This window comes from Culex pipiens, chromosome 1 (assembly GCF_016801865.2).
Source record: "Culex pipiens pallens isolate TS chromosome 1, TS_CPP_V2, whole genome shotgun sequence".
Lineage (NCBI taxonomy): Eukaryota > Metazoa > Arthropoda > Insecta > Diptera > Culicidae > Culex > Culex pipiens.
The window spans coordinates 70219038-70245855 of NC_068937.1; the positions used below are offsets into that span (position 1 = coordinate 70219038).

Genomic DNA, 26818 nt, shown 5'->3' on the forward strand with positions numbered 1-26818 from the left:
TTAAAAAGTGAAATTTGGAATGAACTGTAAAATGTGTAGTTAACTTTTGGCTATTGGATTCATTTGTTTCATTAACCCTGGTAAATTTTGTACACGCTTTCATTCACGGACCTGGAATTGCCCACAAGGAAAGAGCACACAACTAAAGTTTTGTCCACTAGGAAAGTTTACTTGCAACGATCGCACGTGCATATCGATAATTGGCCGGTGCGACGGAAAAGTAGACTGTCCTAGGGACCGGGCCGACGAAGAAGAATGTCGTAGGTTTCCCCAACGAACATGCCCCTAACGGGCTGCACTGAAAGAATTTTATTTTTAACGATACTTTTTTCGGTGTATTCCCATTCTGTCTGACTAACTAATACGCCACCCAACCCATTCTGCTAACATCGAAAAAGCATGTCCCAGAAATACCTGGCAGTGTGACTATGGACAGTGCATACCCTTGGAGCAAAAGTGCGACGGGAACATTGATTGTCCCGACGACATCTCCGACGAGCGCAACTGTGCCAGTAAGCTGTGGAACAGAGTGTATTGCATGAGGTTGCATGTTTGCCATTTTAGCTGTTTATTGTATGGCCCCCTCGGTAGTCATGATTCACGCGTTTAGTTAGTCTTAGTTAGTTCAATAGCTAGAAGTTGCAATTTAAACTAGTCTTTTTGCTAAACAAACATTGGTATTAGTTCAAATATTGTATTATGTTTGATGTCCACAAAAACAGAAAAATGATCAGTAAGTATTTTTTTCCATCCAAACCAAACCACTACAAGGACTTTGCCGGGGTGGACCATATTCACGACTTAAAATCGATTTTTTTTTTTCAAACGTTCAATCACTCTAACGCCAAGAACTGTTTGCTTAGCGTAAAAATAGTAAATGGTTAAATTTTAGTAAAATAATATAGGAAATACTTTACTTTGATCCACAAACATTAAATTGAGCAGCAAGTTGAAAAAGGTGCAATTTTTCCAAGACAATGTTTCAAAAGTTTAGCATATAAATTGATTAGCTCCTTCAAAACTCACCAACACAAACTTTCTTTTAAAATAAGGTAAATAGTTGAACCGTCGGTTCGATAGCAATATTTTGCCTTATTATCAAATAGTCGTTTAAATACCTCTGTTTTGATAAAAATAAGGTTTTCCTGAAATTAAAAAAAAAACACCCCTTATACATTCAGTTGCTCACATGCCCAGGTGGTGCTCGTGTGCACCAAAAAAAGAAGGCCGAAAAACTCACAATAATGTTCCAAAGACTAGTGTCCAAGGTTCAAAATTTAAACCAAAAATGAGCACATTTTTGGGAAGTTCAAACGATATCAAATGATTTTTTGTTTCAACATGTCGTCTGTTGTGTCCTATGTTGTGACAACGAAAATGAATTAATGATGAGGTTTTGCTAAACTTAACAAACACTACAAGATGCTTTAATCCGATTTTTGCAATTCACTTCTGTTTCCCGGAAGCCGCTAAACACACTTGTGGCATAGACCAATTTATCATCAAAATGATCGTGCACACGTGTGACACGTCATACAGGTTGTTGGAAAATGTGGATGATTTGTGTTGATACATATTTTTTAAAAGCAATTCCATCTTTTGTTTATGAAAACATACTATTAAACCATTGACTTGAGCTTATTTTAGTTTGTATGGGAATTCTGTGCACACTAGTGACACGTAGTACAATTTTACATTCAAAGCACACTTGTGAAATGTGCTTTTCAGATTTTGTTTACATAATTAACTGTATCTTCTAACTGGTGTAACCAAATTAGTTGAAACTTTTAACGTTTTTTTAGCGATTTATATAAGTTTAAAAATCGATTTTCTCGAAAAGTACTTAATGGTCGTTGTCACAAGATAGCACACAAAAGACGATGTTTTGATTTTGGATTTTGGTGGTCTTTTTAATTTCCGAAAATTTGTCCCTTTTTGTTTACATTTCGCAAATTCGGTGAAATTTGAAATGTTATACATTCTAGCACCATGAAAGTTGTGCAGTTCGGAGAGTTTAAAGTTCAAAGTGTTGGTGCTCTGGAGTAACCATATTTCAACATTGTTTTAAATTCATTACCGAAGTTGACTTTACAGCTGTCGACCAATGACGTCATGATTTTAATTCCCGGACGCTTCGAAACCCGGACACCTCATCTTGTTTTATCAATTATTTGGATATAAGTTCGCATTATGAATATCAAAACTGTGTTATTTGATGAATTCCAACCTCAACTTTCATTTAAAGTTTGTTTGAATGTCAAAACAATTAAATGCAATAAAATTATAAGTTTACCAAAAATGCGAAACATTTCACTTGAAATATTTCATAGGCGTTCGAAGCACCGGGAAGGCAAAGCAGAAATTTATGGTTTCGATTTCCTTAAAATCTTGCAAATTTTTATATAAACTATCGATTGTTTTAATGTTAACAGCTTATTTGAGACAAAAAGAATGCCATTCACTAACATTTCAGTCCAAATTTGTGCGATTCATTAGTAAAATCGAGTGTCCGGAATTCGAAGCAAGTGTCCGGATTTCGAATCAGCTTTTATCAGTGTCCGGGATTCGAAGCACAACAAGTCATTTTAATTTTAAAATTATGATGAAAAATTGTTAGAAAGACATATTTTGCATGCATTTTCTTGAAACTGACTGGTGGTACTACGTCCTGATGATATTTCTACATTTCCAACTTATTACATGATTTTTTGCCAGCTATAACAAAAATGACATGCTACTAAGTGTCCGGATTTTAAATTATGACGTTCAGAGAGCGGTCCGATTGAATCATACGGGCGGGATTCGTTAAGCTAACATAAAAAATCTGTGAGGATGGCCCAAAAGAGTTAATTTTATAATACAGCTGCTTAAGTACGGCTTGGTTCCTTAAACATGAGCGATTCGTCAACACCATAATTTAATTGTCAAATATCGAATTATCTGAAATATGTCAAACAACCCTTTACTTGTATTGACGAAATTTTAGGCAATTGGAGTCACCGGAACACAACGTTATCAGTAGCAGACTTGTAGTATTGATATATATATATATATTTTGAAAAAAATAAACCTGGAGTCGCCATAATTATGTTTCATTTATTTGTAAAAACTGTAAAGCGAATTCTATAAAGGAAAATTGAATTCTCCCATGTCTTCGTAAAAATAACGTTACTTTTAGGCGAACAATGTGGTCGACATGAATTTAGTTGCATCAGCGACGGATATTGTATAGGGATTGAAAAACGATGCGATAGACAAATAGACTGCCTGGACGGTTCTGACGAAAAGGGTTGCGGTAAGTGGGCTTTGCTGTCCAATATGTATTTGCAAAGAGCAGTGATTGTGGTGTCTCTGATGTATGCGTCCGAGTAGTAATAAGTAGAAATAGCACTTCACATTTAAAAAAATGAGACACGAAATCATCCAGCACAGAGCACACCGGAAAAAACGGATAGAGCGTCTTTCAATAACAATGCACAAGCAAAGAACCACCCTGATTCCGTGCATTTATTCATTTTTTTAATTATAACTGACCACTTCATGGCATATTAAACTTGCCTTTAATTTCAAGGACTTTTTGGCTGACAATAAATTCTCACTTTTAAGTCGTCGCCGTCGTGCTAATTTGTCGCACGTGCATTTTGGGTAAAAATGAGTTAAGAACGCCATTTTGTGCAGCTCAAAATGCCTCACCTTTTGCCCTTCATAGATACCCAAACATCGATTTCAATCCTGAGAAAATCAATAAAAACTGAAAAAACTCCGTGAATTGTTGTGCTCTTCATATAAAAAAAAGTTCCGATCTTGTCGTGCTAACTTGACATACCCAGAAATTTTCAGCTCCGACTACCGTTAACATTTCGACGTCGTCGTGCTATCTTGTCGCACCCGCCATTTTGACGTTCCGAGAAAAACGCGTTTTAATGTTTGACCTTGAATATACAAAAACGAGAGCACGCAATGTAAACAATAAAAAACACGTTTTGTTTGGCTGACCATTCTATGCATTGTCCCAAATCCCGCATAAAGATTTCTGATGAACTTACAGTAAATTTTAACGTTACAAAACGATAAAATATATTGTTATTTTGACAGTGTTTTAACAGTAGACAGCATCGTTTTTTAAGATAATTTGCGTCGTATTTTGGGATTTTACCATAAAAAAGGGGGGTTGTTATGCACCGGTACCATAAAAATTTCGAAATTTTTCCATACATTTTTTTTCCAAATACGACGCATTTTACTGTTAATCTAATGTTGCATTTTTCATCCAAAAACTCGTCCTGACTATAGAAAACATCATACATTAATAATAAAAACAGCAAGCATTACAATGCATTGCACAGTCAATTTACAGTTCTTCATGGTTTTTTATCTACTAAATGATGCGGTAAAAACTATATGCGGACAATAAAACTAATAAACATTACAATGAATTACACAGTAAAATTATTGTTTTTCATGGTTTGTTCCCTACTAAATTGTACTGTGACAACAATATTCGGACATTAAAATAAATAGTAAATACAGTATGTTTTACAGTACATATTTTTCATTGTAATTTATTTACATTCAACATTGAATCACTTTGGTTTTTTTTTTTCAATTGTTAATTGATAATGTCTCCTCCAGAGTTTTGCAAACACCAAAACGAAGCCGCTTTCTTTCGCTTTCGATCTCGATCGCGACCGATTCTTGTTTCTCCTCGAATGGATGATGTCATGGTGCGTTTAAACTGACCACCGGTGGAGGTTGGTGTTTTGGGGTTGCGTTTGGCGGTTTGGAGGTTGGAGGTTTGGAGGTTTGGGACGGTTTGGCAGTGTGGCGGTTTGGAGGTTTGGAGGTTTTGGAGGTTTGGCGGTTAGGAGGTTTTGGAGGTTTGGGGTTTGGAGGTTTGGCGGTTTGGAGGTTTGGAGGTTTGGAGGTTTGGCGGTTTTGGAGGTTTGGAGGTTTGGCGGTGTTTGGAGGTTTTGGCGGTTTGGCGGTTTGGCGGTTTGGCGGTTTGGCGGTTTGGAGGTTTGGCGGTTTGGAGGTTTGGAGGTTTGGCGGTTTGGGGTTTGGGCGGTTTGGCGGTTTGGAGGGTTTGGCGGTTTGGAGGTTTGGAGGTTTGGAGGTTGGCGGTTTTGGAGGTTGGACGGTTTGGAGGTTGGCGGGTTTGGCGGTTTGGCGGATTGGAGGTTTGGCGGTTTGGAGGTTTGGACGTTTTGGAGGTTTGGAGGTTTGGAGGTTTGGCGGTTTGGCGGTTTGGAGGTTTGGAGGTTTGGAGGTTTGGCGGTTTGGCGGTTTGGAGGTTTGGAGGTTTGGAGGTTGGGGTTTGGAGGTTTGGAGGTTTGGCGGTTTGGAGGTTTGGCGGTTTGGCGGTTTGGCGGTTTGGAGGTTTGGAGGTTTGGCGGTTTGGCGGTTTGGAGGTTTGGCGGTAGGTGTTGGCGTTTTGGAGGTTTGGCGTTTATTGGCGGTTTGGCGTATAGGCGGATTTGGCGTAATAGTCTTAAATTTCTGAATTCTTAAATTCTTAAATTCTTAAATTCTTAAATTCTTAAATTCTTAAATTCTTAAATTCTTAAATTCTTAAATTCTTAAATTCTTAAATTCTTAAATTCTTAAATTCTTAAATTCTTAAATTCTTAAATTCTTAAATTCTTAAATTCTTAAATTCTTAAATTCTTAAATTCTTAAATTCTTAAATTCTTAAATTCTTAAATTCTTGAATTCTTGAAATCTTAAATTCTTAAATTAAAATTTTTAAATTAGTTTGTCAACTCAGTTTTGACGTTTGAAAGCTTTTTAATTCGAAAACGTTCGAATTAGCGAGCATTCGAATTAGCGGACATTCAAAATATCGAAATTCGAATTAACGAATTCGATCTGTATTAAAATTTTTGATGTTCTGAATTTTTCAAATTATGAATTTTCAAATTATGATTTTTTAAATAAAACAAAATTTTGATTTTTTTTGTTTTCTTTCCTCCAGATTATTTAATGATGATTCTCAGGCTTTTCCATCTGGTTTACTTCAATCCTTTTTTTATTAAGATTCTACGTTTTGAGATTCGTTTGTAATTTCAGTCGCATTCAAATAAGCAAATCCAAATATTTTAATTTTTTTATCAAAAAAATTGCAAACAAGCACCGCGGAAGAAATTTCTGTTCCATTTCAGATGCATACCGCTTAAGAAAAATCTTTTCGTGAACCTTTTCATGCCCGTTTTTTTTTATATATATTTTATAAAAATGGAGTTTTGCGATCCTCCCGAGTTTCGTATCAGCTTTTCCTTGGATATTTCTAGAACAGAATTTTGCGTTCCTTCCGAGCTCAGTACTAGCCTCAACACAAGTTTAAAGCAAACCACCATCGCGGTGTTCTTTCCCTAGCTTATGTCGTCCCCCAACAGAGTTTTCCTACAATACTCACTTTTGTTGGTTCTTCCACAACAAAACTCCAGGTCGCCATTCCGGGTAGGTCATCTAGCGGAACTGGGAAGAACACCATCTGGAACGTACCCTTGACGGCGGCAGGGAGTATCAGCAGTACAAACACACGGCAAAAGTAGTCCCTGTAGAAGAAAATAAATAAAAAATCAGCGAAGAGCTGCCCAAGCAAGCCATGAAAAATGCCTGCTGATGCTGCCTTCCCAAATTTCACCAACTTCCTAATACTCACCACCATCCGTTGATCAGTCGGATTTATCCATCCAACAACCAGAACAGCAAACAGGGAACAGCGGATGCGGCAAATGCCCAGGCACACGCGATTTTATTCGACACAATCCGGTTCCGAGCAGCAGCCAACACGAACATGATTATACACGCGCGAGTAAAACAATTTGACAGCTCTCTCAATCATGGTTCGTTCGTTTCATGAAGGTCGGCTGCGTTGGTTCAGTGTCATGGTGCGTTCTTTTCATGAGCGTCGGCTGCACAGGTTCAGTGTGATGATGCGTTCGTTTGCATTTTTAACGAGTAAAAATGGTAAAAATGCCAAATGTTAAAATGTTAAAATGTGAAAATGTGAAAATGTTAAAATGTTAAAATGTTAAAATGTTAAAATGTTAAAATGTTAAAATGTTAAAATGTTAAAATGTTAAAATGTTAAAATGTTAAAATGTTAAAATGTTAAAATGTTAAAATGTTAAAATGTTAAAATGTTAAAATGTTAAAATGTTAAAATGTTAAAATGTTAAAATGTTAAAATGTTAAAATGTTAAAATGTTAAAATGTTAAAATGTTAAAATGTTAAAATGTTTAAATGTTAAAATGTTAAAATGTTAAAATGTTAAAATGTTAAAATGTTAAAATGTTAAAATGTTAAAATGTTAAAATGTTAAAATGTTAAAATGTTAAAATGTTAAAATGTTAAAATGTTAAAATGTTAAAATGTTTAAATGTTAAAATGTTAAAATGTTAAAATGTTAAAATGTGAAAATGTGAAAATGTTAAAATGTTAAAATGTTAAAATGTTAAAATGTTAAAATGTTAAAATGTTAAAATGTTAAAATGTTAAAATGTTAAAATGTTAAAATGTTAAAATGTTAAAATGTTAAAATGTTAAAATGTTAAAATGTTAAAATGTTAAAATGTTAAAATGTTAAAATGTTAAAATGTTAAAATGTTAAAATGTTAAAATGTTAAAATGTTAAAATGTTAAAATGTTAAAATGTTAAAATGTTAAAATGTTAAAATGTTAAAATGTTAAAATGTTAAAATGTTAAAATGTTAAAATGTTAAAATGTTAAAATGTTAAAATGTTAAAATGTTAAAATGTTGAAATGTTAAAATGTTAAAATGTTAAAATGTTAAAATGTTAAAATGTTAAAATGTTAAAATGTTAAAATGTTAAAATGTTAAAATGTTAAAATGTTAAAATGTTAAAATGTTAAAATGTTAAAATGTTAAAATGTTAAAATGTTAAAATGTTAAAATGTTAAAATGTTAAAATGTTAAAATGTTAAAATGTTAAAATGATAAAATGTTAAAATGTTAAAATGTTAAAATGTTAAAATGTTAAAATGTTAAAATGTTAAAATGTTAAAATGTTAAAATGTTAAAATGTTAAAATGTTAAAATGTTAAAATGTTAAAATGTTAAAATGTTAAAATGTTAAAATGTTAAAATGTTAAAATGTTAAAATGTTAAAATGTTAAAATGTTAAAAATGTTAAAAATGTTGAAATGTGAAAATGTAAAAACTTCGACATTTAAAAATGTAAAAGTGTCTAATAGAATTTAATTTTTTTATGTTCTTGAATTTAAAAATTATTGTATTGTGTTGACAATTGTTTACGCTCCATACAAAAAAAGTGTGTGGACACCTAACCTATTAAAACCTTAAAGCAGCAAACGCAAAATAAATTTTAAACACTAGGGTTGAGACACAGAGCTTGTCTGTGGTTGAGTGTTCAACATTAAAACAGTGCACTTTATCAAAATATATGACTATTTAAAATTCAATTTAGTATTGAAAATATATTTCTGGTATATTAAAATTTATTCTCAATACTTACCAAATTTAACTTTATTTTAATCCATAGAACGAAACGAAAACGAAGTTGACTTTATAGCTGTCGGCCACCATTGCTATACTTTGCTAGTACCAACCACTAGTGTCTTCTTTTTATCTACAAGGACTTCACCGCCCTGTGCTCCTAAGTGTACGAGAGCATGTCACGGAGCAAACGCGCCGAAAACCCATTCTGACACTTAGCATTTCAGGGTGCCCGCTGCGAGATCCGAACCGACGACCTCTGGATTGTGAGTCCAGTGCGCGGTCCGATTGATCCACACGGAATGGACAATCTTTAATCAATTTAATTTAATAAAATTTTTATCCTTGCAAATATTTTTCAAAGTTTATGTCACTTCTTCAAAATCAGCTCGAAAAATCAGGAGGTAAAAAAATCAATAAATTATTTCTTTAATAGAATTAGAAGTCTAATAAACTGAAAACAATTTTAAATGCATTTACTGTGTTGATAAACTTATTTAACATGTTTGAGCGCGTTTAAAAATAGGTTTGATGTTTGTGAAATTGAGATGCACAGTACCGCAAAACTTTTTTTTTGCAAAAGAACATAATTTCTTCAATACTTATATATTTTGAAAACTAAAGATTGCAAAACAATTAGCCTTGTGTAAAACACATTTTAAAACACTCTTGTTTCATTCAAATATTGAATCCATTTGAAGCTGGCGTATTTTATATTTCAAAGAATAACAATTTTCCATTACGTAACTAAGATATTACAATGGAATTTACTATTGCTAAAAATTGAAAAAAATACATCGTCATATCACTTATGTCAATACCATGCAATTTGATGTATCCATACATTTTACGGTAGCTTATTTGTTATAACTTTATGAGACTTCCAATATTAAAACCTTCCAATTAGCTGTAACCATGAATTTTATAGTAGCTTCATCGTCATTCCAATAAAGTTCGAAAATCTCAACAATAATCTTACCATAAATATTATAATATGTATTGTAATTGCATGGTTTTAACAGTGCAAATCATCATATAATTTTATGCGGGAAGTTTGGTTGAAGTTGGTTGCTGGAGTCCCGAGTTATAATTACAAATGTTTACGGTAGTCTAGCTTGTACGTGCGACAAACGCATCCTGACTTTCCTGGCCTGAAATCCCTTTGGCCTTTTGTCGCACTTACATCAATTTTCATGGAGTGACAAGATAGAACGACAAGATTGAAACTACTTTCATATGTAAAGTGACAAAAATGCACGGAGTTTTTTCGGTTTTTGTTGAATATCTCAGGATTGAAATCGAATTTTGGGGATCTATGAAGGTCAAAAGGTGAGGCATTGTGAGCTGCACAAAATGGCGTTCTTAACTCAATTTGGCCCAAAATGCACGTACGACAAGTTAGCACGATGGCGACGATTTGTTATTATAACTCGGGACCTGCACAGAATGGTCAGCCAATCTAAACGTGTTTGTTATTGTTCACATGGCGTGTTTTATTTGTTGTGTATTCAAGGTCAAGCATTGAAACGCGTTTTTCTCGGAACTTAAAAAAGCTACAAACGACAAGATAGCACGACAGCGTCGAAGTCTGAGTTAAAGACAACTTCGACATCATTAGGACAATTACGTAATTTGTATTTTTGACTCAATGATAATTAAAAAATAATACTTTTTTAGTAAATTGAATTATATTTTATTATAACTAAAAAGGAATTCAGGCTCTTAGTTGAAAACGTATTTGCATAATAAATTGTAATCGGAATTAACAAAAACAAATAGTTTCAACAATTTCACCGTTTACGAGAGGATTTAAAATCGGGCGAGGATTAATTGTACAAAATTAATGAGTGTATTAACAATTTGTTTGTCCTTAACTAACCTACTGAAACTACACAGAGGTATAACTACAGGCAAGTTTGAGCTTGAATTAGCTTGAGCTATGCTAATGATATGCTTGTTACATCATACCTCTTGTAATGCTTTTGGCTTCATATTAACCTGTTTAACCATATGGATATGGAATTTACCTTACTTTTTTGCTTCCTCAACATTGCGGGTCCAAATGCTTCAAAAATGCACGATAATGTATTAACGAAAAATGGAACGGAACAAATTACAAAACTGTTGCCGGCGGTTGCATGCGTTATCACCCTTACTTCAATTGGTGCTTACATTTGATATGCGTGCTTGGTAACAACTATTGGAACCTGGGAATCCTAAAGCCCGCTGCAACAATGGAGATTTTTTCTGTGATAATGGTCACTGCATCCCAATGGCTCAGAGATGTGACCATTGGAACCAGTGCAGTGATGGAAGTGACGAAAGAGGTTGCACAAGTAATTTATTTGAATTATGTATTATTTTCATTTCAATTAAGTTTGTTTTTTTTTAATATGATTTTGATTGGTTTTTTATATATTTTTATTTTCAACAGATTCTTGCAACTCTTATGAATTTACCTGTGATAATGGAGACTGTACGGACAAGCACAATGAGTGTAATGGTGTTCGGGACTGCGGAGATGGTTCTGATGAACGAAATTGCCCTTCAAGACGCTGTAATGACAACGAGGTTTTTGGTTTTTCTTACCTACACTTACTAGAACTTCTGTTTATATCAACGCTTTCTTATGATTTTTGCTATGATTTTGTACACCAGGAGCCCATAAATTATGTGCGTGGAATCGTTTTCACAAATTATATTCTATGCAATTTAAGTCCGGGATTGATGAATTTTTACTTACAATATTTTCTAAAATTATGCCACGGTCAAACCCTTAGTTACATAACTATAGAAAAACACCTCACTACATCCTTCTTAAGCTTCCGCTTAACACATTGTGATGAATAAAGTTAAGTTGGCAAACTTGCTTCGGAAAAAATATGGTAATAAATTTTTATCTCAAAATTATGAGCCTTCAGCAAAAATCATTTGAAATGACGAGGCGTTGGATAGAATTTTTTTATATTCTTTAATTATAATCATTTGTAGTTTGCATGTAATGATGGATCCTGCACACACCAAAGCAATCAATGCAACGGCCGTGACGATTGTCCTGACGGCAGCGATGAACATAATTGCCGTAAGTATCGACGTTGAGAAGCTTTTAAGCCACCCATTGCTAGCTATGCATTTTAAATGTGTGTGACGTCAAAGCATAAATCATTTTTTCTATGTTTTATTTTTATTGCATCGTATAAATTGCGAAGCTTCGTGTAAAAGTCCGCCTAATTTTGTAAAAAAAATGCTTAAACAATGCAACAACATAAACAAAAAAACATATAGATTTTTGCTATAAGTAGAATATGTTTCACGTCACTTTGTTATAGAGCCATACTGGCCTTCCAGACATGAAACCATACCGCATTTTTGCGTTCAATAAGATCTTACACAATAGCTTTTCACTCAGTTCATGTATGGTAGGCCTTTTTGGTACCAACAAATATACATATTTGACAAACAGTACGGATTGATAGATTTGAGTATGATATAATATTTTTTTGATGGTGCAATGCATAATTTGCATTTTGATTAACACAGTGGTCCGTACTGTTTTCATAAAAAAAACCTTCAATTTAGCAATTCAACTCATGCAATCAATTTCGCGACACCTCCCAGACGATAACTCCCATTTAAAGTCATTGGATCATCATAATCACCACAATCGTCCTAGCGCCTCTCATCATCACAATCAGCAGACGCCCTCGCCGGCGCGCAACGATCGTTGTGGACCAGATAGCTTCGAATGTCACGATGGGATTTGTATAGCGGATTACAAAAAATGCAATGGCATAGTTGACTGCCACGATCAGAGTGACGAATTGCATTGTCCATATGGTATTTCTTTCTTGTACATCCATCCTTTCACCATCCTTTTATTCACTTTTAGAGAGTATGCTCCTTGTTTGAAAAACTCACAAGAAAATATATCCCTTTTACAAAACACGTTAAATTAGCTGAACCAGCTTCAGGCTTTCAGCTTATGTAAAAAGTTGAATAATAATAATACAGTCAAGAATCAATCACACTGATCAACACAATTACTGGGCAGGCTCAACTCGAGAAGAAGCAGGAACTTTGGAGTCTTCTAAAGACTGGGCCGAATGGTTTTTCTGGAGAATTAGTGCAGCTCGGTTCTCCTACATTATCCATGCAATTTTTGGATTGCATGCAAAGGCGACGAACCGCCCTTATTCTCCATACAAACTTTGATGAAAAAACGTTCGACCCTGTCTAAATAAAAAAAAAATCCCTCGAGTTGAGCATGCGCAATTATTTCTGTAGGTCAGTTTTATCCAAAGTTTTGATTAACTTCGGATAATCGAATAACGACAAAAAATGGCAAACCTATTTTTATTTTTTATTATTAAACAAAAAAAATCGAGCCGAGCGATGATTGCCTATTACATTTCGTAAACGGGTTTGAAGCTTTGAAAACAAACCAAACATCGAGCAAATTCTTTTAAAACTTTGCTTGGGGTCCATTTTTCAAAACAATAACTCGCAAAACGCTTTACTATCATTGTGTTAACAACTTGAATTGTTTCATTCGGCAACTCTAAAAATAGTGTGACCTCATGAAAAGTATTGCTACATCGAATTGCCATTATTAAATTTGCTAGCCAATGAGTGTACATATTTGCTTATGCTTTATTTATTGCAATACCCAAAAACACAGACTTCGATGTCGAGGAAGGAGAGGAGGAGGAAGAAGATACTTGCACCGACGATGAGTTCTTCTGCGATGGCCGATGTCTAGATAAGCGACTCCAATGTGATGGCAGGATCGACTGCCAAAGTGGGGAAGATGAGGAAAATTGTCCCGGTAATTCTGGATTCTCCGTTGATCAATCCGTAATCCACTAATCCATACTCGCTGAATTTTCACACCCCGGAAATGCAATTTTGACGTTTTGTAGTTGTAATAGTCCTAAGAACCAACTGTAAACACTCTGTCCATCTGGCTAACACTTAATGTAAAAATGTATTAAAGTGGGATACCGTCATCAGGGGTGACATTGGGTCTGGGAGTGAGATTGGGTAATACAAAAATGCTGAAATTGGTATGACCCAATCTGACCCCCTAAACCCATTGTCACCGCTGATGATGGTACACTGAATGTTTACAGTATGTTCATAGAATTATTTTAAAAAAAAACGTCAGAAATACTGTATTCTTTTCTTCAATCTAATTGGCATGAGGTTCTCATTTCAAAACATTTCAAAACTGATGATTTATTTATATTTTAAATTATATTTATTTGATCTTACTAACAGTAAATAATTGCAAGAACTTATTTCAATTTCTAGTCATTCTACGCCAAATCAAACAGCAGTTATTGCGCCTTCTCTTCGATTTCTGAGAACATACAATTACACAAATGAATTAAATTTAAAAGTGTGGCGTTTTTTACGAAAAAAAATGGTTTTAAAAAACTTGGTCGTTGTCATGTTTGTTTACGATACCCCTTTATAGATAATGAACGCCGAAACAAAGAAAAACACAAAAAGGAACTTTTTCAAAACTGTTGCCTCAACCATCAGACTTATATACATAAAAAATGTAATTGTCTGCATTAGAACTTTGTAAAATACTTTGTTAGACTGTAATACACTTGGTTTATTGCAGATTCCAAAAGAACATTACATTTTCTGTTAATGCCATGTCCTAAGATTTGAAGTATTGGTACGAAAAATGGCAGAGGTTTAAAATTGTTATTATTATTTATTTTTTTGTAAGATATGTTTTTTGGAAATTTTAGTAAACCATAATCATAAAGTCCCTTTTAAACAATATTTCAAAATCATCAACAATTCAGGGTGCATTCGAGATCAGGGACCAAAATTACCCCTTTTGACAAGGTTCTTAGCAAGTCGTAGAGAGATCGGAACAACTTTTTAAGATTTCTAGTGAGTTGGTAGAGATTGACCCTTTTATTTTCTTGATTATTGATATTGTCTAAGTTAGTAATTACACAACTCGACATTTTTTAAGTTGATGTTTGAAAGATTTGGGCTCCCTGAACTTGCTCTAATTAACAGAATTGAATTTCGAATTCCCTGCCAATAAATTAAATTTTAAATTTGGGTATAAAAGGTATGAATCGTTTTAAGCAACCATACGCACCCCCTTATTTTTGCTACCACCATAGATAAACTTGGTTGTTTAAGATAGTTTCATAGCATTTATACCTGAAATTTACAATTTTATTCATTCGCAGGGAGTTCAATTCTGTCAAAATCAACTCAAAAATGTTGAGTTGTGTTATCTGAAATTTATTCAACATACTCTTTTGACAAGACACAGTGAAACACAAATGCGATTCAGATTAGTCATGGGGAAGCATGAGCATGGGGAAGCAAATCTAGAACCTTGTATTCTAACATAATCTTGAGATGCAAAAGAAATTAGAAAATATCCTACTTTAGACTGTTGCAAATATTTTTCAAAGTGTATGTCCTTGACTCTGGCCAAAGCCAAGCTCCTGACTTTTCAAGCCAATGTTGAGGGGATTTTTTTTCAGTTCGTTTATTTATTAAGGCTTACTCGAATTAACTTTACGGAGCCGAGTTACAAAATGTTGAGGAGATATAAACTACCAAAAATAATTGCAACTGCTATATTATTCAATATACTAACCCAGGGGTGCTCAAAGTTTTTGGATGCCGTGCCAATTTTGAAGCTCAAATGAACTTGCGGGCCATGCGTATAAAATTGATTATTTATATAATGAAATTACGTTATATTGATGTGAAAGACTAAAAAAAACATCTATTACTTGAAGTTTTTCTTTACATTTCTGTTTTTTTAAAAACATTTTCGTTATTTAAAAGTAATAGAAAGCGGAAAATTTCAGTTTTCCATCAGTTTTGTTGATATAATTGTTTTTGGTATTTGAAAAAAGGTATTTAGTTGAATGTAATTGTGTTTTCATTTAAATTTTAAGTATTGTCTACATTTTGAAAATGAAAACATAAAATCAGAACAATTCATGCTACGGCATAATTTTATCTTTGAATTGTTACACTCATGAAAAATGGTTCAATTTTTTTCCAACAATAAGGCCGATGCAAATATTTAAAAAAGATTTTGTCCCTCAACTCTGGCCATGGTCGAGGGGAGGCAAAAAAATTAAAAGAAATATGAAAATTGAAAATACAAGCCAGAATATTCAACATTTCAATGAAAAAATTGTTGGAAAATGTTAGAAAAACACACTTAGATTTGCAATCATAATTTTCAAAATATGTAAGATTCGACGAAAAAAATACATTTTTGCGAAAAACACTTTTTGTTGTTTATCGAAAGTTCACTAAAATTCAAATTATTTTTGAATAAACCCGAGCATTCCCAAAATGATACTAACCGCAGAGGAATGCGTTTTAAATGGATTTCAGCTTGCACTTAACAAACAAAAGCTTTGAAAAATATTTGCAACCGCCTTATTCTTCCGATTCAAATTTTTTTCTGTCTGAATCAGATGGTAGTCAATCAGTTTCGTTATCCAACTGTCATGAGTTCGAATCCCAGAGGCGTACTAAGACCGGGTGTCACCCGGGGCGGGCTGCCCGGTGTCACCCCTAACCCCCCCCCCCCTCCTTCTCACACCCCCCTTTCTAGGTTTAATCCCACCAAACTTATGTCACATGGTATTCTTCTTACAAACTGGAATTCTAAATGATACTCTGCAATGAGCAAAAATCTTGCAATATAAAAAAAAATTAATAATGAAAATTAAACTTTTTATATTAAAGCAAAGACTTTTTCAAAAAGTGTTTATAATTTGATTTTTTTCTCATGTGCAAATACACGTATTATAATTATCGAAATAATTATAAAGGAAGAACTAGTTCAAAAAAGAAAATATCATTCAGCTCTGCGATTTTCCTTATAAATAACAGATTTTTTAAAATGAAAAATATTCAGAAAATATGTTGCGTCATCGTGTATTTGATGAATACATTATTTTTATCGTTTGATAGTGTTTACACAGAATATTCTTTTCATCAAAATCAAAATCATTTTCCTTAAAATTTAGAAAAATTAAAAATTCATAAGCTCAATAAAAATATTTGAATTTCAAAAATTTTTTTAAGTAAAACGTTTTGCTTTTTAAATGATGCATTTATTTTCAGAAAATTGTTCGATACGAGATTGAAAAATTCGTAAATTTTGAATGCTGATTTAAATTCAAATATTTATTTTGAAAAAAAAAAATGCGCGGTATTAGTATTCTCTAGAAATTTTGTTAAGATAAATATTTTTTTAATAATTATAAGACATGACATTTGTTCAAGCTTTATAAATCTTTTCCAAAGGCAACAAATTTAATAAAGCAAACTGATTTGATTTAATATACATAATGTATAGCCGTAATTAAAAAACCATCTATTCCATATTTTCCAAAATCTTTGGAAGCTAAAATAATTGTCAGTTTAAACTTAAAAAGAATTAGAATAAATTAAAGCTAAGCAAAATATTTTAAGCGGTTAAGGGTAGGATATTTTGAAACGTAAATTTCCCGTTGTTTTTTTTTAGAAACGACACTTTTAAGTTTTTTTTCTAAGGTTTCTTGAATTGAAATTTTTGACACCAGATAAACTGACATTTCACTAGTTTTTTTTTAACATTCCAACGATTGATCAACAATTAGTTTGACCAAATCTGTATTCTTTGCGATCAAAAACGTCACTCCAAGTTTTTTTTTGCCCCCGGAATTTTGGGCGATTTTTTTAAACGCTCAAATTGCGCAAATTGAATCGAGTGGGGGAACAGCATCTAATTCCAGCGTGCCTCTAATGTTGCCAAGTCAGCACTTTGACATTCAATTACAGCTAATTAAAAGCGTTTTCAACAGAAATCGAGTGATAAATAGTAAACATACGAGAATTTCCCCTACTTCAAATTTCTAGGATCATTTAGACATTCTTACAAACCAAAAAAGAAAAAAAGAATCGTCCAAATTGATTGAATTATGCACAAGAACCAGCGAGTAGAAGTTGCCGTTGGGCGTCAGTGTAAGTTTGACATGCGTTGGGTGTTCCAGTGTTAACATAAAACTTCAAATTGTAAAATTTGTTAATCAAATAAAAATGCTCAATCATTTTCTATTAAGTTATCAAAATAATAAAAACGGAAAAAACACAAAAAGGATAAATTTTTCAACTATCAATGAATTTTATTTCAACCAATAATTTAATTTTTATTTTTTTGCTTTAAATATATTTGTTAAAATACATATTAAAAAGTTTATTTTTAATTATTTTATAAATTAAAAATTGATTCCACAAAGATTAAGAACTCGGTGATGTCTTTTAATGAGAATTGAAATGTTATTTTTTTTATTGTGCAAATATTTTTGATGCATGTTTTCCCATCAATCAAAACATCAGAATTAAAAAAAGTGGTTATCACTGAATCCAAATACTTGAGACATTTTGCCTTGAATTTTCCTTGAAAAGCGTTAATTAGTTTCATTCATATTTTGTTTAATTTTGCTGAAACATTATAGAATCTTTCCGAGGACCAGACAAATCATAAGTATTGATGAGGGAAGTTTAGAAAATTAGTTTCCCTTTTTAAAAAGCATATTTTCAAAATTAAAATATGAATGAACTCATTTCTGATTTTCATGGAAAATTCGAGAATAAATGTTTAAAGTATTTTTTCAGTGTTAACTGCATTTTTTTTTATAGTTATTCTGATTTTTGATTGATTGATGGGAAATCATACATCAGAAATATTTGCACAATTTAAAACAAAACAAACATCTAAAGACATTTACGAGATCTGAATCTTTTTGTAATAAATTTTTATTTTATGAAATAATTTAAAAAAACTTTTGAAGATGTATTAAAAAATAAATTAATCCACTTTAAATTTTTTTATCAAGCTGTTTTTTTTTAAGAATCTATTATAATGGATTTAAATTCAAGAACAGAATGTTGAAAAAATCACTGATTTTTCAAAAATTATCTTACTGTATTCAGAAAACATTTTTTTTTTTCTTAAGACTGAAGGTAGAGGTTGATTCACCTTTCAATATTTGTCAATATATCAATATTGCCTTGACTTGAAAACACTCACAAAAAGAATGGAGTCAACTTAGTTTTTTTAATTGTTCTCCTCAGGTATTGAATGGATTTTCACGCATCTTTGTATTTGTAACTTTAATATTATAAAAAATCTGATTTTCAAATGAACAAATATATATATTTAATATTTAAAGCTTTATTTTAACACTGGAACACCCAACGCATGTAAAACAGCTTAGTTTATTTTTATTTATTTTATTTCAGAAAAATAAGTATAAGTATAAGTGTTTCATTTTTCAAGAGAGTGCCCATTTATGGAAACACTTGCAGAATTTGAAAAAAATTAGACAAATAATAGTTGAGATATAACCTTGCTGACAAAAAACATTGAGAAAAACTTCTATTGAAAACATGAAAATACCTTTGTTATTTTGAATTTGAAAAAAATTCCAAAATCTTAAGTAAGAGAATTTCATATCTTTTCAAATCAACAAAAATGTACATACTTGGGACTACTTTAAAAAAAATGCATTGGTCCTTTATTGCCATTAACTTAAAAATAATGCCATTTAGTAAATTTCTAAAAACTTTACAATAGCTAAGTTTACTATATAATTATTTTGAAAATGAAAACAAAAAAGTGCTTTTGAAAGTGCTATGAGAACATCCTAATATTTTTTTAAAAACGCATTTTGTATCATACCGCCATGACATTTTTTGACTTTCTCTTTCATAAAATCATGTGTTTTTGATTATCTTAAATTTACTATAATCTAAAATAAAAAAAAATCGAATACAAGGATTTTCATATAATCTAGAAGCACGGCAACAATACGAGCAAAGATTGCGCATTCTGGATTTTAATGTAATTGCCGATTACTCTACCTTTTTTGATTTACGGTGCTGTTTTTCAACTAAATTGCATGTGAAAATATCAAAATGGTTTTTGTGACAAGTAGTTAAATGTTTCGTTAATTTATATTTTTAAAAATTTAAAGTCTTACTCTACTTACAATTTTTGTATGGACAGTTGCTAAAATTATATAGAGACTTGCAGGCTGCTCTCGTGGGCTGGTCTTAAGATTACTTTGGAGTCCGGCCCATTTAGGATTCTTCTTATGAAGTTGTTTAGGAAAATGATGAATAAGTGCTTTTATAAACAAAAATAAAAAAAATATGAAGTTTAATTAAAAAAATGAGAAACTACAATTACATTTTAATACCTAATATATTTATGAGTATTCGGAAAATATTGAATAGGCATAAGCACATTTTCCAAAAAGATTTATTAAACGTTAAAAACAAAAAAATATAAGTGAAGGGAACATAATGGAAAAATTTTATTTCCTTTGTTGAAACATATATTATAACTATATTCAAAAAGTAAATTTTATTTATTTTAAAATCATTATTCTGTGGACTCCTTCGGATCTGCCTGACAATTTTTAAAATAAAATTTAAAACATGGTTGTTAGTGCTCGGTCGAAGGAAAGTTCGATAAAACAATTTCATTGAAACAGAAATAATAAACAATAAACAAATTTAAATTAACCTGACAAATGGCGATATTTTTAAATCTATATTTTGCAAATAATATCTAGAATCATGTGTATCTATCTGAAATCAATACTATCTAATAAGTAGGAGTTACAAATTTTAATCATTATAAACTAAAAAAATCATAATCCTAATAAATGTTGTTAAGGAACCGAATTCGGATTTTTCGTACCTATTTGAAATTGTCGTTAAATTTCCCATCAAAATTATTATTTTCATGTTAAATTCTACTACCCAAATAACAAAAAAAAGATGATTCAATATATTTCATATAATTTGTATGTTTATTCCTTATCTTTTTTATCTTTTATTAATAATTATGAAATGATAAAATTTGGTACAAAAAATCGTCAAGAATCTAATTAAATACATTTTTGAAGAATTTTCAATTTTAAATATTCTCTGTCAATTTAATGAAAAAGAAAACAATGGTAACGTAAGATTGTTTTGTATCTCTCATTATTGCCTAGTAAAGATTTAGCTGGAATATTTATTTATTGAAAAAGCGTGTGTTTTCTTCCAGTCAGATCGTTAGGATTTAGAAAAAAAATATTTGGATCTTTTTTTACAATTAAACACTGAATTTCGAAAAACATCATAATATGCAATGTTTTGCAAAACATAAATTTCTCTGATGTAATTTTTGATTAAATTTATTTTTTAGTTTTTGTTGTTTAAATGTATGTTTCAATATTCATTCAAATTGAAAAGAGTAGTAAATAAAATGTTTCTTTACAGAAGGGATTTCTGTACAAACATATTAGTAAAACTGAAAAATAGATTACTTTCCAAAAATCTTAAATTCGGTGAAACAAACCTTAAACTTAATTGAATTAAAGTATCGAATGGAATAACAATTATTTTTTGCACAGGAAATTTTATTAGAAGGAAATTTATGAAAAGGGATTGAGACGGACGTAAATCATATCAAAGGTTGTGCAAAATGTAAATACTAAAGAATAATAAATATAATCAAATATTGCTCAAAATGTTAAACACCTTTTCAAATTGATCTGCGGTTGAAACTGTATCTATTGTTAGGTTATACTTTGACCTTCCTAAAAGAAATACGGTGATTTTTATATAAAATAGTTGAATACATGAATAAAAGTACATGTTCAAATAAAAAAAAATCGAAAAGGAACATGGCTCTTCTTAACCCACCGGAGGTCGCGTACGTGTACTTTGTACACAGTTTGTAAGGGCACTTGTAAGAAAGGCGAAAACACGCGACTTCCCGAAGGTTAATCGTGCACGAAAGATCGGTAAAATGTAACCATAAAAACATCAGTCCGTTCGGTGAAACACCGATTTCATACTACACTTTCAGATGTAACTTCATACGTCGAAAAATGGCTTGCCTCATTTCGTAGAGTAACAATGTATGTAAGCAAAACGATATAAAATAATTAAAGTGTTGCTAACAATCAAACTCACAAAAAAATCTTCAACTGAATTTTTTTTTAGTTCGAGGGCAATTTTCTCTTGCGTGTTTCGGTTCCGGGTGATGAAAGTTCGCAAGCGAAAAAGTTTTTTTTGGTGATTACTCCATCCCTGATTATCATTAAAATAATTTGCCGTTTTCTGCACCCTTTTATTAGCTTCCAGTTTTGATAGCAAACAGTTGTTTTATTAATTTTTCATTTCAAAATGTTTTTTTTATTATTTTTGCTTTCAATTGATACATTGCCGAAGAAAACAAAAATAAACCCACATTCCGAGAAAATTTAAAAAAAATCAAACTCAAGAGTGGTTTGTCACAAGAACATTTTTATGAGAAAACATTTTCCATTTAACTCTTTTTATAAGCTTGTACATTAATAATATAGGGGTGACACCCCTTACATATTAGTATCTTTATCAAAATTTCTTTATTTGATGACCGGGTGTCACCCCTGCAAATTAAAATTTTAAGTCTTTAGTCTTCATATAAACATGCACTTTTACTAACTGTGAATACTTAACTTTATCATTATAAGTATACTATGTAAACATATTCTAAAACATGAGTATTACTTTTGGGTGTCACCCCCATCTAAAATGAATGTTTCAGAAAATTTAACTTGTATGTTTTGTTTATATTAGTTAGATACTTGATGATTTTTTTATGAACATATTTTAGGTCAATTATATTTTTTTCTTCGTCCGAGTCAGGTGTCACCCCAAGCTCGGGTGTCACCCCAAGATGGGTGACACCCGGGGCGGGCCGCCCCCGCCGCCCCCCCCTTAGTACGCCACTGTCGAATCCCGAGGTGAATATTTTGACAATATTTACTAGTTTCACCACAAGTTTCACTCACATTGAAACGTGTGAAAAAAGTTTCGCATTCGCATGGAGATGGTGATCTTATCCAGTCTGCATTTCGTCATGTTTGTGTGATGATTATCCAGCCCAGGTTGCTTAGAAATTGATTGAAAGGAATTAAAACCAATTCTACCAGGACAGGACAGCCAGCACCATGAAAGCCATCGATTGCCGGCCGCTCCCATCTCCACCATTCACCGGGGCAGGAAATAAGCACGGGAAGTGTTGATGCTGAACTTACTTAGAAAAAGGTAGCGAAACCGCAGGCTCTTTTCCCAGCCCTATTGTGGAACTCGATCAAACTGACCGTTTGATCAAATTTGATTGAATTTAAACAACAGAACTACGTAAGCATCGCGTGGAGTTGGTAGTTGTGAAAGGTAAGGGTCTGGGATTCGCCCATCAACGGGCCATTTTACTTGATCATTCAAAATGGGATCGCGGGCCACAAAATATCACCTCGCGGGCCACGTTTGGCCCGCGGGCCATACTTTGGTCACCCCTGTACTAACCTAATTAAACAATGCAATCTTTAAAATTAAAACAATAACTATGTTACTATATAAATCACCCTTATAATTATATTTTTAGACTGTTCTATTGTGTTTTGGTACTGTCCCTGATCTTCTTCATTGAACGATTCTAGATTTTTCTTGGTTCATGCTTATTTATTTAGTATTTATCTCCTATCCTATTGTTTAGGTTAGTTTTGTTGTACTTATCGATAACTGTTACTTTTTTTGTTGTACATAGATTCGAATGAATGTAACGATTCAGAGTTCGCATGTGATGAAAAATGTATTGATAGAGATGGTTATTGTGACGGGTTGTCAGATTGTGCCGACGGAACAGATGAAAATAATTGTATAATTTGCCAGGCTGGAGCGTTTCAGTAAGTTATTTGTGTTACTAACTAAGTACGCCAAATACTGTAAATATTTTTATTTTTATCTTTCATGGTATTATTCGTCGCTTTTTGTAAAATAGTTGTAATAGTAGAGAGTGCATTCCCAGTAGTAAACGTTGCGATGGAACCGTGGATTGTACCGATAGTAGTGACGAGATTGATTGTAGTAAGTGTACATAATATGAGTAATGTAAAAAATATTTTTCGAGTTTATTTAACCAATAACACAATGCGTGGAACACGGAGTTTCATTTGTTACTGACAATATGTTTTATTGCACTAATTCTCTTTTTTGCTGTTTTGTGCGTTTTTATTTTTCATTCCGATATGTGTTGTACAATATAAACTACAAACCAAACAAATATGCTGATTTCGCTGGACACTGGCCAAAATTAAATCCAATCTGCACTAACCATCTACACCTATCACGGTCATATCATTTTGGATTATAAAAACAGACTCAAACTCATCCAACGGCACTAGTGGCGCTTGCAACAGTGATCAATGGCAGTGTGACAATGGCATTTGTATAAATAGCGAATTCCGATGTGACAGTCAGATCGATTGCTCAGACCGATCAGATGAGGAGAATTGTCCTCCGGGTAAGTACTTTGCTATGTGTGTGTGTATTTACATGTATATGTCCTTATTGCTATCGTTTTGCAACCTTTTGTGCTTACGTTTAATTGTAACATTATAAAGCAACATAAAAGAACTAATTCGATATTTTAAACCAGACTTATTTTTTATGATTTCAGTAGATTGGTATAAAATTGAAGCATAGTGCCACACGCCATGAAAAATTTTAAATTCTTGCAATTCTAAATGCATCCAATGGAAACGCAACCTTGAAAAGGATAAGTTAAAAAGTTAATATTTGAGAAGAACACTCTTGAAGAGTAACGGGGCGGCACTTATCAATCGGATTAAGAGCGAGTTTTTCACCAATGTGTAACAGGTCGTATCGAGGTGCTCCGATTTGGATGAAACTTTCAGCGTTTGTTTGTCTATACATGAGATGAACTCATGCCAAATATGAGCCCTCTACGACAAAGGGAAGTGGGGTAAAACGGGCTTTGAAGTTTGAGGTCCAAAAAACCTAAAAAATCTTAAAATTGCTCGCATTTCCGTAAAACTTAATCAATTTCAACTCTCTTAGATGCATTCGAAAGGTCTTTTGAAGCACTTCAAAATGTGCCATAGACATCCAGGATTGGTTTAACTTTTTCTCATAGCTTTCGCAAATTACTGTCAAAAATTGATTTTTTTAAAACCTTAATAGCTTCTTGCAACAGCCTCCAACACCCATACTCCTATAGGTCAAAAGATAGGTAATTACATGGACTATAAGCCTACGGTATTAACTTTTTGCCCAATCGCAGTTTTTCTCATAGTTTTTCGATTTTTCTAGAACAAACATTTTACAACGTTAGTTTTTGCCCTGTAGGCCGCCTAGCGGCACTTTTTGGTCTCAATTTTGTCATATTCGAAATCCTCGGACAATTTCACGTAAGCTAGAAGTATTGGAGTTGTAAATTTGATTGGAAAAATTGCCATTTAGAATGAATTAAAATATTTTTTAACAATTTGTTCGATTAGGGGTAAAACAGGTTTTCGCCTACTTGATACAGCATTTGACGTATTGATCACAGGGTAAATAAGATCTATTTCTTTTTTCAAAAATGTTTATTTAATTATTTTTTAAATCAAATTTACAACTCCAATACTTCTAACTTACGTGAAATTGTCCGAGGTTTTCGAATATGACAAAATTGAGACCAAAAAGTTGCGCTATGACGGCCTACAGAGCAAAAACTAACGTTGTAAAATGTTTGTTATAGAAAAATCGAAAAACTATGAGAAAAACTGCGATTGGCCAAAAGGTTATTTTCGTAGGCTTATAGTCTATGAAATTACCTATCTTTTGACCTATGGGAGTATGGATGTTGGAGGCTGTTGCAAAAAGATATTAAGGTTTTAAAAAAATCAATTTTTAACAGTAATTTGCAAAAGCTATGAGAAAAAGTTAAACCAATCCTGGATGTCTATGGCTCATTTTGAAGTGCTTCAAAAGACCTTTCGAATGCATCTAAAAGAAGTGGAATTGAAGAAGTTTTACGGAAATGCGAGCAATTTTAAGATTTTTCATGTTTTTAGACCTCAAACTTCAATGCCCGTATTACCCCACTTCCCTTTGTCGTAGAGGGCTCATATTTGGCATGAGTTCATCTCATGTATAGACAAACAAACGCTGAAAGTTTCATCCAAATCGGAGCACCTCGATACGACCTCTAGAACAAACCGAGCAATATTTACAAATACTGCCTCTTAAGTGACACTTAAAATGTTTAATGTTAACGGCAATGTTAGCTTATCAAGTATCCGAGTCCAGAAGGGACATTATCACCAGCTGTATTGATCCGAGCCGGGGATTGAACTCTCGATCAATCGCTCACAAGGCCGAAGCGTTATCACTAGACTACATGGCTGTTCTAATAGGATAGCAAACCCAACATAATACTAAATCCAATAAGAATAATACATTTCATGCAACGCTATCTATTGACAGAATGTTGATGCTAAAACCCAAACGCTTAAAATCAGAGTAAAGCGGTATACGCACTTCGGAAGGAACCGGTCAAGAAAAAAATCAAATGGGCAGCAGCGGCAGCGCAAGCAAGTCAGAGAGGGTGAAGAAAAGCCCCAAGAAACCGCTCCCTCTCCTTTGTTCTGCTGTTCGTAAAGCTGTTTCTTGGCCCCTTTCCTTCCGATCTGCATACTAGCCTTAAGGCTGTCGCCTAGGCTGAGTTATGTATGATGGAAAAATGCCAGAAAGAAAGATTGAATGGCACTTATACTTTTACCGTTTCCCATTGGCCTCGATTTAAGGCCTTTCTGAGTTGATCATTCCACTGCATATATCGTTTATAGCGCTTTTGAGAATCTGTAGTCGAACATCAAAATACTACAGTCCAGACTCGATCATCCAAAGTTTCGGTTATCCGAAGTTCGATTATCCGAAGGTTTTTATAGAAATTGCGATAATCAAAGCACGAGCAAAAATTTTGTGTTTTTGTATTTTTTTATTTATCTACTTTTAACATCAAATTAGAGTTCTGCGACCACATTTCAGTCAAATTTAAATGGTTGGTTGCGTATTAAATTGAAAAATGCATGTTTTTCAATATTTCATCACCGCTATGTTGGCCGCCATCTTGGATTCAAAAACTATAAATCACCTGGGAGCAGTTTAGATGTCATACTAAAGCAAGCTCAACTATTGAAAATAAGACATAGAAAAAAGATTTATTTGCAATTCCATCGTGAAACTACTTACTACTTTTCCTGTCATTCTTGAACGGCGAAATAGCCTACTTTTCTGTACCAAAAATAACAGAATCGAATAGTAACCCTTTTCAAAACAAATGCTGAAAAGTTCTACTTTTCAGCACTGAAATGGATGCTGAAAAGTTGAACTTTTCAGCACTTGTTAGGAAAAGTTATACTTTTCAACATTTTTTTTTATTTAAACG

The 26818-nt window shown here is 32.6% G+C and overlaps 1 protein-coding gene across 15 annotated transcripts in view; it reads left to right on the plus strand.

The window, feature by feature from the left end:
- Positions 1-24171, plus strand: part of LOC120431125 (sortilin-related receptor-like) — a 150868-nt gene extending 126697 nt beyond the window's left edge. For 2 of the 15 annotated variants that reach the window (XM_052706724.1, XM_052706723.1), the window contains exons 11-19: positions 3179-3295; positions 10704-10817; positions 10916-11052; positions 11473-11563; positions 12100-12318; positions 13160-13306; positions 23132-23270; positions 23366-23451; positions 23744-24136. In XM_052706724.1, coding sequence (XP_052562684.1) covers positions 3179-3295; positions 10704-10817; positions 10916-11052; positions 11473-11563; positions 12100-12318; positions 13160-13306; positions 23132-23270; positions 23366-23451; positions 23744-23985 — 1292 coding nt within the window. In that variant the 3' untranslated portion in view covers positions 23986-24136. Of the gene's footprint in view, positions 1-2986; positions 3049-3178; positions 3296-10703; positions 10818-10915; positions 11053-11472; positions 11564-12099; positions 12319-13159; positions 13307-23131; positions 23271-23365; positions 23452-23743 lie in introns of those variants that run through there. The other 13 variants (XM_052706722.1, XM_052706721.1, XM_052706731.1 and 10 more) reach the window with 13 other exon arrangements.
- Positions 24172-26818: the final 2647 nt, after the last annotated feature.